Here is a 14,832-nt window from a genome sequence, read left to right on the forward strand (position 1 = left end):
CTGTGTGAGCAGCCTTCAGGAGTCAAATTCACAGCACTTTGCATCAGCAGTTTGTGCTGGGCACAGCTTGCCTGCGCCCAGGCATCCTGGGTGAGCAGGGCTACTGGACAAGCCTGCCCAGCAGCACCCAGAGACGGGCTGGAAGGAAGCAGCCCACTGCTGAGCTGTGGGGCAGGCGAGTGAACTGGTCTGAGCCTGGCACTGCAAACCTGAGGTGAGTTGACTGGGCAGCAAAATGGTTTAGAGCAGGTGCTGGAGAGGGTAAAGACTGGTTTGGTTTGCAGCAAAAACAAGGAAATGACTTCTGCAAAGACCGATGCAGAAAAAGCCAGAGGAATTGAACCAAGGGATACAGCGCAGGGGAGAACAGGATAATTGTGGCTCTGGCTTTATGTATGGGATAGTTGGGAGGATGGGGGCTAAGGCTCCAGCAGCCTCACCATGATGAAAGAGCAGTAGTCCCAGTGTAGCTCTTGACCCTGTCCATAGTGAAAGACTGCTGCCCCTTTCCTTACGCTAGACCAATTGCATGCAGCAGGTTTTCCACTCCTCAGTCCTGCGGGATTAGTAAAGGAGGACAGCAGAATGGGGCAGACTTGCCCTCACTGCTCCTTGGGAATGGGTGTGCTAGAGGAGCACAGGTCCTCCCCACCAGGGCCAGCCCTTTCTGTCTTGCCCCAGGGAGTCCATGTTTGGGGTATACAGATGATTTCCCTCTGTTTTGCCAGTCTTATGACCCATCAGATGGGCCATAACCTCCCACCCCTCCGCCCACTGGCAGCATTGCCCCTTTCCTGTCAAGCAGGGCCTGCTTCTTTTATATAGCCAAGCAGATGTCTGGCTGCTCGAGGAGAATGTGCAGCGTGTGCTTTATGGCTGCACCTGCTCACGCGTGCTTTGGGAATACACCAGGATGGGCTCTTCTATGATGTGAACTACGTAGGCAGCATCTCAGTAAAAAAGGAAAGCTTGGGAATCTGAAAGAAAAACTAATCTGAGAGAGTATCTGCCAATGTGATTGTAGCTGGTTTGCTGTGGCTGGGCTTCTTTTAGCAGTTATCATCACCTCATCACATGAAAATCATGTTGCAAAAGGAGCAATGATAGAATGAAACTGCAAAACACACAGTAGATAAAAATGTCTTGATCACAACAAGGGCAGCGTACAAACTCCTAGAGCCAGCTGTTTGCTTGCTAGTTTTAAAATATAACTCATAGTTCAATGTCTTCAGTTCTGAAATTTTTAGCAACTAAAGTGCAAAGAATCACAAAGACAGAAAAGGTTAGTTACTGCTATTGCTGAAGCCAACGGGCCTTTGCTCATTTTTTTTTGTGTTGTGTTGTATTAGGCAAGGATCTGTCCCCCTGTATGCTGTTGTTTGGGTACGGACAGTATTGAAGTGAAGGCAAGACATGTGCCCTACTTGCATTATGTGTGATAAACCCCAAGGACTCTGAGAAGCTGCCTGAAGTGGAATTGCTGAGATTTCTCCTAATTTTCCCTGACTTTGCAGTACAGATCTCTCATCCTATCTGGGGACAGAGATGGGGAACACTGTACCAGAAGAAATCTCCCTCTTCCCCTCCTCCACCCTCCAAAATAATATGCGATAAGATCAATACATAATATAGAGGTGCAAGTGACTTCAAATTGGGTGAAAAACTTTTCCTTTAACAAGTTTGCCTGTGCCTTGTTCCTCCAGCCCTTCTGTAACAAAACAGTAGCAGTCATAAAAGACAGAATTACTTAGGAGTTTGGTTTGTTTCTTTTTTTTAACAGAACATGCAGTCTAGTGGTTTTCTGAATACCTATTCTAATTCTAATAGGACTAAATATCCAAACCAAAATTGCACATTATTCAGAAAGCTCCCAAATAACTCATGGACAGATACAAAATCTTTATTAAAAAATACTATTACCATCTAATGATAATTGCATGGTATTATAATATGGTATGATAGAGCAAATTTTCAAACTGTCATTTTGTTACTGCAGCACAAGATGATAACAGAGTACCACTGTGGCACACGTGGGTGATGGGAGACTGCCATACTGCAAATAAAATGCCTATTTTGGATGACAATGCTATATGGCACCTTGACAATGCTTCTGCTGTGATCTGCTGCCATATTTTGTGTCATAATGCTAAGTCTCCAGAGAACACCAAAATGGTCTGATGATGATATTCTGTATGGGATGATAGCATTCACTAGCTCCTTCATGTGGAAGGGGTAGAAAAGAACCTGTGTGTGACATGAAGGCTGTGTATGTCGTAACTGTAGAAGGCAACTAAAAGACAGGCAAGAAATACCTTTCTAGTGTTTCATTCTCCATTTCCTTGTGTGTTTAGAGCAAAGCAGAGAACACTTTGTGGGAATGCCCCTTGCAGGGACTCCTGCTCCTGTTAAAAGGAAAAAGTCCACTAAACTCATTGGGAAGCTGACACACGAAGGTAAGATATGCAAACCTGCACACGTGAGAATTGTTTGGATTTCAACCTGAATTTCAGCTTTTAAAATTTCACACCCTGTCTGACTGAACTCCCAGAGCGAGACATGCAGTGAACATACCAGGAGACAGACCCACAAATATTACTGAAACTCAGCCTTCAACCACATCACATTTTCTAGTTTACGGTTCAAAAGCATTGCACACACACTCAGGCCAAACATTGAACTAAATTGCATTTTGTAAACCCATATCCTCCTGCAGCATTAATTTGGATGCACACCAGTGTGAATGGAAAAAGAACATGATCTGTTATGGGTATCAATATTGCAGTGCCTAGTTATAATCTATGTTTTTTCTCTCTCTTATAACCTTTGTCTCTAATTTGTTTTTCCTCTACGTGAGAGAATTCCTTTGATTCCAGCACTCATTAGTTGAAAAAGTCAAAGTCTCTTAGAGGGGGTAATACAGCAGGAAGAATATAACTTGGGACACTTTCCTTTCCACAGAATACCTGTGTATTGGGTAGGGTGACTTTTAATTAACTGTGATATCCCTATCTTCTCTTTACTTTTGACAGCATGGGGAAGATTTTTAGAGGTTTTAAAAAGTAATAATTCAGTGCTGTCCCTTTCTTCAGCCCCCAAAAAGGGCTGTAGAAACTTCTTTGCTAGGGTACAGGTATATATTTTTCTGTTTGTCCCTAATCCTTTATTCAAGTTAACAAATAAGTAAAAATCCAATTTGCAGTTAAAGGACTTTTCGTCCTGTGCTATGAAAGAGTGCTATATAAAATTGGCTTGCTAAAAAAATAATAATTTCTTCAGAGATTGTCTAATAAAACAAATGGGCTTATACCAGTTTTATACCAGTTTAAGGATGGAGGTTCACTCTCTGTTGGAAATGAGATGTAGAGGTGGATAAGTGGTTTTAACCTTGCTTAGGAAAAGTTGCTTGTTTCTGAATGAAAAGCTTTAACTGCATTCCTGCAAGATTTTTACACTGAAAATGTTTGAATTCCTTGCTTTGATGGAGAATTGGTGGTACCAAATTAAATGGAAAAGGACTTATCGAGTAACAAGCACATTAACACTTGAAGAGAACTTCAGCTACTTTTTCCTTTAAAAATTCTCCTTAAAACAAACAAACAAAAAGATATAATAACCTTGAATCTTGCCATGGTTTCAGGATAATGTTTAAACCAAAGCATGCCAGAGTTGTCTTTATTTATTATATGTTGGCACAATCCGAAGAGCTGAATGCCACTCATCTAATTCCAGAGGAGGGGAGGCAAGTGTAACCAGACAAGGCAGTGGTGCATTTTGAGGCAGTACTAAGGAATCCTGCTGCGCTGCCTGAGGTGCTTCAGATGTGGGACATGTGCATCTAGCTCCACCTTTACGCAACTCTTCTCTGTGTAGATTTGTCTCAATTGCAATCCATAGTAAATTTCACCCATCTATATCCAAAGTGTCATCAATGTAAAAATTTGGTGCATAGGTTATTTCCTAACAACTTAATTTAGAAGATAATTTGGCTGCTTTGAAGACACTACTGATGCTGGGAAGCAATGGCCAAGCGACTTGGACCAGAGCACTTCCTAAAGCGTCCCATTTCTTATGTTTTGTAGTCATGCCACAAGAGGTGTCCAAGCTGAACTTGGGAAAGAAGATCAGCATCCCCAGAGATGTGATGCTAGAAGAGCTTTCTCTCCTCACTAACAAAGGATCCAAGATGTTCAAATTACGTCAGCTGAGGGTGGAGAAGTTCATTTATGAGAATAACCCTGATGCCTTCACCGACAGTTCTGTGGTAGGTCGGAGATGAAAACTAAAAAGCTGCTCCATACACCCAGGGGTAACAGGAATGGAGTGTGCCCAAGCTCTCCTCTGTATGTGCATGGGCCGGGGGCGTAGGGATCTACTAGCAAAGTAGTGCAGGAAAAAGACAAAGTAATATAAAGCCACAAGTTTTATTTCTTTTCGGCATCAGCACTACTTTCCTTTGGCAAATACTTGGTTTCACACATGCAGAAGCGTGAGAAAATTCAGTACTGAGTGACGAGGGAGGACTGCATGTTTGGCACGTGTTCAGAGCTGCACAAGGTGGGACTAACTGGTTTTGTATCCATTCCGTTTCTTCTCTGCAGGATGGAAATGATCCATCCAGGTCTGACTTCAGCTCCAGTAGGTGCAGTTCTATTTTTAGCCTAGGATACCCTTTTATGCTTCCTGCTGGGCAAAGTCCTCTGCTCATTTCTGCAAGATGTTCCACAAATGAGAATTCAGACAGAAACCTCTAACCTGACACTGCAGTATCTTCAATTCATTTGCGAGAAGCTATGTTTGTTTTCTTCTAAAGTATTTTTCTATCAGATATGGTATATAAATTCAGCCATTCTTCTTCTTCTTCCCTTTCCCATGAGTTAGTACTGTTATTTAATCTTTGAACTTCTCTCTACATTAGTTGCTGGTGTAAAGTCTTCTGAAGATACTTAAACTTTTACAAATTAAACTCTCCTTTCACACAATTGTCAGCAATTCAGTAAAACGAATAGAAAATTTTTCAGGTTCATATGCATTTTGATGTAGAATCTTGTCTTCTGATGTTATTTAAAATTTATTTGGTGTCATTTTATCCCTTTATGGCATCTATTTTCCAGTCCAAGGAAACTCAAGCAAAATAATAAAAGTCAAGCTGAAGAAAATGTTCTGCCAAACAACATGCTATTTTTTAGCCCTCTGATGTTTTTAAAAGCAGCAAGAAGTAAATCTTTGTAGTTCACTTCTAAAAATGACAATTTGGGAAGCAGGATGTGGAAAGATGCCTGGGGGAAAAAAAAAGGTCATTAAAAATTACAACAGTAGGTCAGATTACAGATCAGGGATGACAGACTGGAGATATAGCAAGCATATCTGGTGTTAGACATTGGGCAGTTTCTTCATCTCTTTGTGCTTTAGGTAGTTCATCTCTTCAGTGAGCTATCTCCTAGAAAGGATGTGAGAATGAATGGTGTGTTGAACTTTGGACTCTTCAGATGAAAATCTTAGAGAAATGCAAGCTGTTTTTATAAATACTCAGCAATCTCAGAGCTCCTAAAACATATGAGGGCCAAGTTCATATGTCAAAATCTGCTGCAGTGAGGAGGAGTGAGAAAATAATAAGGTGAGGGAATAAAAAAGCTGAAGTCCAAACTTATAAAATTTGAGGGTCACTTAAGGGTGTCCAATCAGAGAAATACAAAGCGAATGAGCTTTGACAAACTGACTCAAAACTGTACATGCAGAGAGTCCCTCCAGGACTGACTTTACAAAGGCTGATGACAATCAATTCTTTTTTGTTAGCTGTTTTTCCTACTTTGTTTATTCACCCGTGCCCAACTTTCACACCATACCCTTTCTGTAGTGCATCTCTCCCTCTATTCTGTAAGAATACCCCTGCTGCCAAGCTCTTTGAACAACACTGTAAGATACTGTGCTGTGGAGAAATGTACTTGGGGGTTAGACAAGACCCTAAGAAGCCTAGGATTTTCTTTATGGCTTTGCTGTATGAGAACAACGGAACAGTCTCCAAACAGCAGCTGATACTCTGCTTTAAAATCCTCCATGATTCACTTTCAAAGCTATCTTTTCTCCACATTCATGGTACAGATAACAAATCTCCACTGGTCAGTGCAGGAAGACTTAGGTCAGCCCTAGAGCCTTCGCCTGGGGCCAGCTTAGCAGGATCACAAACATAATTGTTACCATTTGCTGGCTGCCCTGTGCGCTCTGTGCAAGGACTCTGCCAGGCTGCATCCACTGCCTCTGGAGATAACTATTCTCATGACCACAGCCAGTATGAGTTAGCACCTTTGCTGGCAGTCAGAGCAGTGAGAAGAAAAGCTGAGTGATCACAGCAACTGAGCCATCCTCTCAGACAGCTGGTTGCTCTTGGGCGGGTAAAGGCAACAGATCTGTGGCCTCACTGTTATCTTCCAAACCATAAGGACAGTGCCTGACCTTAGCATCAAATAACTTTCATCAAAAAGCCCTTTTGATTGCAATATTTTATTAGCTTTCTGTTCCCTTCCTTTGTTGCTCCTGGCTCTGCTCAAAGGCAGATGCAGAAAAGAAGGCTTAAACAAAAGGGAACTGTGGAGGAAGATAATGGCAGAGTAAAGAATTCCTACTGCTACTTCCAGTTATTTCCCCCTCCCAGTTAATTTCCATGTCCTTTTCTCCCCATCCCAAAGAAGTCCTTGTGCCTTTAAGGCTGTGGGACAGTGAAGGGATTTAAAGCTGGTCGTGTTTTCTGCTTTTATATCACAGATTTCTTAACTATCAGAATATTCTCAGGACACGCTTAGCAAAGCAGGTCAAGAAAGTTCTGGGATGGAGTGCAGATGGCTTCTTTCCCCCAAAAGTTTAACAGCAAGGTAATGTAATATAAAAACACACAAAGAGAAAGGTTATTAAAAATAAATCTAAACCATATAAGGGGTCCCAGAATAGCCTGTGCTGTAGCCATAAACCTTCCACACAAGGGAGAAGATCTCAGCAGTCACATGTCATCGATCACCCTCCTGCTTCTCTCCTCCTCCTTCTGCAGCCAAACAACCACACTGGACAATCAGATCACTTTCCTTACCTTTGGAGGAGAAAACATATATACGGTGTGTGCATGAATGCCAGATAGCTCCATGCAAAAGTGAAAACCTGCCACTCTATGACTGATGCGGCTCCACCCATCCAGTTAAAGGCAAACGGTAGCTAAACCCACAGTCAAAAGGACCGACCATTCCCAACATGAGCAAAATGAAATGCACTACCTACTGCATAGCTGTTTTCAAAACTGTGACCCTCTTCTCTTGCAAATATGCAGTGCAAGGGGATGTTTTTAGGGAGGGCTGAGTTTGACACTTTTAGCACACGGATACCCTGCCAAACAGGGAGGGTTCATGTGACATCCTCCTTGTTTGGTGCTGTGCTGGAGAAGCTGGGCTCTGCTGAGCCCTGTCTAGTAGATCAGAAGAAGGATTTCTTCTCCTCACCAGGCTGTGCCACCCTGTCGCAAGAACTGTGGTTCTCTCCATGTCTTAGAGGATATTATCAACCTCACTGTGGAGCTGCAAGATGCTATTCACTACTGACTAAAGACCATGATGAAATCCTATCTATCTTGCTATGTGCTCTATTACTGTAGCATCTGACCAACTATAGCATGAAGGAAATTACTACATTTATTTTTTAACAGTGAAACTGAACCATAGAGTAGATTAATGAATCACCCAGAGTCAAAGAGAGGGTCTCAGTCTTATCTCGGGGTCTCCTAAATCCCACTTCACTGTTTAGCAGTTAATAGATCAGCAGTTCAGAGACCTTTTCTCCACTTCATAATGCTAAATTTGTTTGGCCTCAAACACATCAAGATCATGTGAAACTATGCTTCTTAGCCTTACAGCTCCAGTCATTATTGCCCTAACTTCTCTCAAGGTCCCCCAGCCACTTTGGGAACCTCTGTGTAAGACCTTCTTGCTATCATCAAGAGTAAACTGAAAACAAAACCATAGTTATGCTTTTTGGGTGTTGCTGTTACACTGCTTTTCTTCCAGTGAGGATCCTTAAAAATAGTCTTTCTGCTAGTCAAAACCAGTGGCCTGATTTGGGTTACATGCAGGAGACAGTTTAGAGAAAGATTTGATTTGCCTCCCCCCACCCTTTCTGCTTTACATACCGGATCTTAAATTAAAACGATTGTGAAGGTGGAATGACCAATATCTGAGTAGACAATTATCAGCAGTAGTACATAAAAAAACCAAAGACCCACAAACAAAAAAACCCCCATGTTGATACTTTCTCAGACTCACCCACAAGTTAAAATAAATGCCATTTCCACATCTTGGCAGTGTTTGTATGAAAACAAGCTGAATGTGTGTTGCCAAGTAATTTCTGCTGGTCTTCAGGTCAAGAGATTTCTTCAGATAAGCTAAGATATCAACTGTGAAACAAAACAGAAGAAGTGAAAAAGGGTTAAAGAACTGGATTACTGTTCTTCTGGATAATGGCAGGAGTTATCCTATATTCCTTTTGCTGCTGAACAAGAACTCAGAGGAGTAAGCAGAGGTTGCAGGAAGAAAATGGAATTGGTTATGTTACAACACCAAAAGTGGTGCTTCACAGCAGATGGAAGTACACAAACAACCTACCTCAGAGATCTTACATGTTAAATAGCCAGACATGATACAGTGTGTGAAGGAAAGCATAACGACAGAGGAACAGAGATATTATCATGCAGCTACTTGTTTTAATGCACAAGCGTGCACTGATGGCTGTTTGCCCATTAGTGTACTTAGAAGAATGCCAATCAAGATCACTGGAGGTAGCGTTTAGGGGAAAATGTTAGGAAAAGCAGTCTTTCTAGGAAGTCTGTTCTGCAGGGAATATTAAACCTCTTGAACAAACATTACAGGATAACCACGAGCTGAGATACGAGAGAGCCTCAGGTTATGACCTAAGTGGAGCAAGCCAGCTGAGATGTAACTTTTCCAACAAAATTAGCTTAGCTGTGCTGGAGTTGGATTGGTCTAGAAGACCTAGAGGTCCCAACTATACCCAAAGCTGTGTAAGAGTGAACATGAAGTCTGATGCCTTCTTACTCAAGAATTGAGTGGTGTGGAAACAGCAGAATGACAGAGAGGAAGAGCCTTTTATTTTCCATAGCAGTTTGTTAGAGCACCGTGACAAAACTTTGGACTGAAATTCTGAAACTCAGTTTCTTTCATCCACAAAGAAAATGTGGCAAGTATGACATAAAATATACAAATAAGATATAAATAATTTAGGGTAGTATTAGATAAAAATTCCTATTATTTAGATGGGTAAATTCAGGCATAGAGGCAAAAAATAATTTGCCTAAGATTGAACAGCAAGTCAGAAGTAGACCTGAAAATAGAAAGCAGGAGCTGTCACGGCTGAATGGTGCCTCTTTGAGGAGCATGTTTAAAAAAAAATTAGCTTAAGATCCTTCAACAGCTGAGGTTACTTTTTATTTTCATCCTTTTTTTTTAAAGTGAATCATAGGTTTAAGGCAGTGCAATTCCAAATTAAGGACCGAGGCACACACTTTGATAAAAACAGAAGGCATTCTATGAGACTCTCCAAGTGTCTGAATTTTAAATCTCCCATCCCACAGTTATGGAGCATTTGAGTGGCTGCCACTGAGAGGACACAGTCACAGTAACTTCAGAAGTGTTAGTAACCACATAGGCATCAAACCTTTGGGAAGCTCTTTATCAGTGAGGTGGAAATAGAAACACATTTGGTGGCCTCAATCATTCTCTTCAAGGCACAGCAAGGAGCTGACGGGGAGCACACAGTGTCTCCTCCCGGGGACTGCCTGCAGTGACATCAGGGCGTTGAGATACTTAAGAGATCTCAGCTCCATTAGTTGGATCATCTTTCATTATCTATTTTTCCTAAGACATGCAGTAGCCCTAGAGAATTCAGAATTTGTCCATCTAGGCACTCAGCCTGCGGGGTCAGGCTCTTGCTAGCCCTAAGGACTTCAAAGACATGAGCCCAATTTGTTTAGCCAACCCAGGGGACTACACATCACATGAACTTGCCACAATTGTTCTCTTGTTAGAGTGGATTTAGGGACACCCAGGGACTGATAACATCCACTACCTCTAGCAACGCACCAACAGGGCTGACCCTACCACAGAGGAACTGTGTGATCTGCACCCAGAGCCAACAGGAGAAGGTTATCAGCCTTCTTGGTTGACACTGCTGGACTTCTGGGGCTTCCACCAACAGGGTCAATCAACCCTAACTGAGAGGTCGGTTTTGTGATGCAAATATGCATATATGTAAAAGCTCCACATGCTTTAGCAATGGCCCAAGACATGCGTTCCCCTCAAGTGTAAGCCGTATTTCACTCCAAACATCCTGACCAGAGGCATGCTGTAAGTACTGGAGACAAAGCCGCACCTACCCAGCTTTGACTATGCGAGACTCCTGCTTGAAACTGCTGTTCCTGAACTCCACTCTCTTGGAATGAGCTCATTTGAATCTACCGAGGTTCAAGATTTCAAAAAGATGAATTTGCCTTTGCCTCCTATTAATTTGAGCTAAGACAATCTCTTGTGGTGGCCAAAACTAAAGAAAATTACATTTTTATTCTAGCAGGTGAGTAGACTGGGGTATTGCATGGAGAATGGGTCTTTCCCACCTGAATGGAGATGTCTGCTGAACATAGGATGTTTTCCCAGTGGGTCCATGAAGAATCATGAACTAGCCTGAGACCAATCAAACTAATTTTATTTGCAGCTAAATAAGACTTAGGTGTGGCCTTGCTGAGGCAGACCTTTTGTTTCAGAGAAACTTCACTCCTTCTTGGTGATAATACTGCAACTTAAAATGACAGCAGATGACAATGATGACCCTTCCTGGTCACATGAAATACTGCTATGCAAAAAAACAAACCAGCCTGTTTTACTAATGTTATGCTGATGTTTTGATGTAGAGTGCATGTAAGTAACCAGAGGAAAAGATAAATAAGCATTTAATTCTCAGGAAGAGAACACAGCATGGGTGAAACTTGAAGGAAAACAAATGCAAATCCTGCTTTGAAATTACTGAGCAAATCAGTAGAAGCACTAACCTTGCAGATATATTAACATTTTGAGAATAACCTCAGTCTGACCCCTAGCCCTCAAAATACCCTTTTTTCAGTTTGCCTTTTTACAGCTACATAGCTCCCATGCATAATTGAACAGATTGCCCTGCTAGCTCCTATGTACAGCTTAATGCTCACAATCCTCTCCCTTCTCAGTGCTTCATGACATTCAGGGGAACATCATCTCCTCTGTTCCTAAAAAGGGAATTCCCTACAGCTAGGAGAAGGACAGACAGTCCCTAAAGGCCCTGGGGGCACCAGCTCTGCCACTTCAGCCTGCAGCTGGCTGCCTGCCTGGGTTGCAGCCTGGTGACCTGCTGTGAAACCCTGGACACTGTTGCTGGAGACACAGGGAGCGGAGGGTCAGATAATTCTGCCTTGAGCCTTGTGGGGTTTTCACTTCTCATCTATTTTTAGCTGACCGAACAGCTGGCCTTGGAAGCCTGTTTACAGCCTGGAAAGCTTCTTGTTGCTGAACTGTACTAGGTGTAAGAGCCCTGAGAAAGCCTTAACCCTTTGAGACCCAGCCCTGAGGCTGGCACTCTTGTCTCCCATTGACAGCCTGAGATGAATTTATGCAAACAGAATTGCAGCATGAGGAACCACAGATTCATTCACTTTAGCTGTATTTGTTATATCTTTGTGCAGCTATAGCCAATCCCCTAGTCCAACAGGAAAGACCATACGTGATATATAACCCATGTTACTTGTAATACACAAGAGATACCTTTTTATATCTGTTAGGATTCAAGCTTTGATCTCACTGATGACCAATACATAAAACATTTTTGCAAACATATTATATCAGTTTCTGTTCCACACAAGTACTTATTAAAATTGCTGTGTGCGAAGACAGGACCTTGTGCTAGCACCACAGAGTCTATAAATCCTGCACAGACAGTTTGCTCTTTCACTATGTACTGCAGGGATTGTGCCTTCTAACCTGGACTGGGGAGAGTGGATGGCCTGGAAAATACGACCAACTTGATTTTATTGATGGATACAGCTTGCTTTCTTGCCTTGTTGCTGGTTAGATTTGGTTCATTAACGCACTTATTGCAACAAACAAAACTCTTCCTTTTTGTCATTTTCCTCTTTTGGTTTCCAGGAAGTCTTTCATGTTTTCCCAGGCTGCTCTCTCTTCAGTCTTTCTCAACATGTAAATACCCCTCCCCATACAGACCTTTATATATATATAGAAAATAGACATATGGGCAGTCATCTTCCAGGCTTTTATGTTGTCACAGTTACCCTTTTGTTCTGGTGCCCTTTAACACTTAGCTCCCACACTGTAATGGAGCTGACTTGGCTGGGCTACCCTAACCTCGACATGAAAACATTTCCTATTTCTTGTCCAGCTTGCTTTCCCACAGGTTAGCCAATGTATCTCCATCTGGACCTTTACCTACTCTGGCAAAAGCTGCATTTCCTTTCCCTTCCTCCTGTATTTCATACTGATCACTGTTGCGGACAATACACAGATCCCTCTCTTCTCACCCTGATCATACAAAATGACTAGGAGGCATCCATTAAAAGGTGTGCTACCATTGCCCTTGCTGCTGTTCTACAACCACTCCTATAGTGAATACAGAGAATAACTTACATGAAGTTCTGCCACTGATTTTGTAACTCAGACACAGCACTGGTCAGATCATGGAGACCCAGAAGCTCACATTCTAGGACCCAACCCTGCAAATGTGAATGGACCGTGTCCAGTAACAGGGATTCCTACTCTTTTTTCTCCTGCCCTAGGATCACTTTCAGAAGTTCATCCCACCAGGAGGGCATTACGGGGAAGATGCTCATGGCTATGCCCATGGGCGGATGGTAGGAGGAGTGACAGCGGGTCAGCATGGCTCCAGTAAGCAGCAGTATCCTGCTGTTCCTCCTAGGCCTGGAAGCAAAGGAGGCCCTGGGGACAGTGAAGGGGACCGTCCAGGAGAATCGGCTGGAAGTGGTGGAGGAGGCGATGGTACTGGGAAAGGCAAGTATCTCTCTGCAAGAATAAGAAATAGCTAAAGCTGTCAGAGCTCATGCCAACCTTACTCTTAGGGACAAGTAAATTAATTTGACGAAAACCTGAATTCTTCCAAACTAAGTTCCATTGCAATGTCCAGAAAAGTTGAACTGCCTTTAGCTTGATAGTTTTGTTTGCATGCTTCTGTGTTGCTACATCATAGCAATGAAGCAGAAATACCTTCACTGGCTGGACCAAAGAAATGATAGGGAACTTAACTACTGGGCTCCTAAGGTTGATACAGCAGTATGCCAGTATGGCATACCCTTTCCATTCAAAGGTTTCACGCTGACCACTACTGGAGACAGTATTAACTCTAGCTCAGTAGTCTAACCTGACACATCAGTCTTGAGTATATCAGCCCTAATTTCAAATCAAAGCTTCCATCTAAACAAACAGCACTTTTTGGATAATCTTCAGAAAGGAACAGCAATATTTCTAAAACTTATCTGGTAATCACCACCGGTCTACTGAAGCAGTATCTGTACAAGTAAAAGTATTTTTCATTGAATTTAGTCTTTGCTTAATTTTATCCTTTGTTTAGTCTGGCCAGAAACCTCTAGAACCAAATTCCTTGTATGTGAATCAGCAGGTGAAATTGTTATTTTAACAGTCCCTATGGGATTTTACAACAAAAAGCAAATTTGCTTGGGAACCAGGAACCACTGTCATAAGTAACCAAATGAGTGACTTGTAAAATCCAAGGTTTTTCATTTACATTCTGGAAGAATGTGCATTTTATATCAAAATCATCTTTTACATTTCTGGGCATCCCTGTGAAAAAGAAATCTGTGTAGACTCTCTGTCTTCTTACAGGAGATTTTTCTCCATTGTTATCCTATTTCTGTGTGCAGGGAGAATAAGGATTAATATCATCCTATAGCTTTTACTGCAGAGCTGGATCCCAACTACTTTTATTTTTCAACCCTAACAATCAATTTACTTCTAAATTACTTAGTTTAAGTAAGTCCTTCACACAGAAAGAGGGGCGTAATGGTTTTTATCTTCTTTATGAAAATGAGGTTCTTGTACACGTCTGCAATTCTCTGAAACCAGGGAAGCCCAGGGTTTGGCAAGGTTTGAAGAAAATAAGCAAGACAAAGAAAGAAGGTGTGATAAAGAAGAAAGTTTCAGATGAGAGTAATAGGGTTCATTTACTTCACATGGACTTACATTTTCTACACAAACTGGCACCATGGAAGCACCAGTATGTCTAACTCCATTAACCTATTATTCCCATCTGCCTTAATGAAGTGAAGCAGAAGTCATTGCTCAGGAGTTTTAAGGCTTATGAAGGATGAGAATCTTAGAAGTGTGCTACATATCAATACACAACCAACGGTCTTATTAGCAAGGTGGTATTATACACAACTGGAAGAAAAAAGAAAAGAAAAAAAAAGAAAAAGAAAAAAATAAAGGAAGAGACACGCTGAATGAAAACCCTTGTCTAAGCTCGTTTGCTTAATGGTGCAGGCAGAAGCTAACCTAAAATTTCTGGCAATCAAGTATCTGACTTAACAGCAAAGCGCAGCTCTGTCATTGGCAGGATTTTAACTTCCAGAGAGACACCCTGTCATATTTTCAAACTGCTTTTAGCCATCCTGAGGTGTTTGACCCAGACTTGGCTCTAACATCCTGGTTCAGGAGGGGGGAAATATGAATGTCTGTTCATTGAAACACTAAGAAAATGCCAACTTACAAAAATACT

General features: G+C 41.9%; 1 protein-coding gene and 1 long non-coding RNA gene across 2 annotated transcripts in view; one reads left to right on the forward strand and one right to left on the reverse strand.

The window, feature by feature from the left end:
- Positions 1–14,832, forward strand: part of MYOZ1 (myozenin 1) — a 17,057-nt gene continuing 2,225 nt past the window's right edge. Inside the window, exons 1-4 of the mRNA XM_009928500.2 lie at positions 1–214; positions 2,352–2,453; positions 4,080–4,261; positions 12,860–13,091. Of these exons, the coding sequence (XP_009926802.1) occupies positions 2,378–2,453; positions 4,080–4,261; positions 12,860–13,091 (490 nt within the window). The 5' untranslated portion in view covers positions 1–214; positions 2,352–2,377. The remainder of the gene's footprint in view (positions 215–2,351; positions 2,454–4,079; positions 4,262–12,859; positions 13,092–14,832) is intronic.
- Positions 4,362–14,832, reverse strand: part of LOC138687720 (uncharacterized) — a 26,424-nt gene continuing 15,953 nt past the window's right edge. Inside the window, exon 3 of the long non-coding RNA XR_011326848.1 lies at positions 4,362–8,428. This is a non-coding gene — a long non-coding RNA (uncharacterized lncRNA). The remainder of the gene's footprint in view (positions 8,429–14,832) is intronic.

Source organism: Haliaeetus albicilla, chromosome 11, assembly GCF_947461875.1.
Source record: "Haliaeetus albicilla chromosome 11, bHalAlb1.1, whole genome shotgun sequence".
NCBI classification, from domain to species: Eukaryota; Metazoa; Chordata; class Aves; order Accipitriformes; family Accipitridae; genus Haliaeetus; species Haliaeetus albicilla.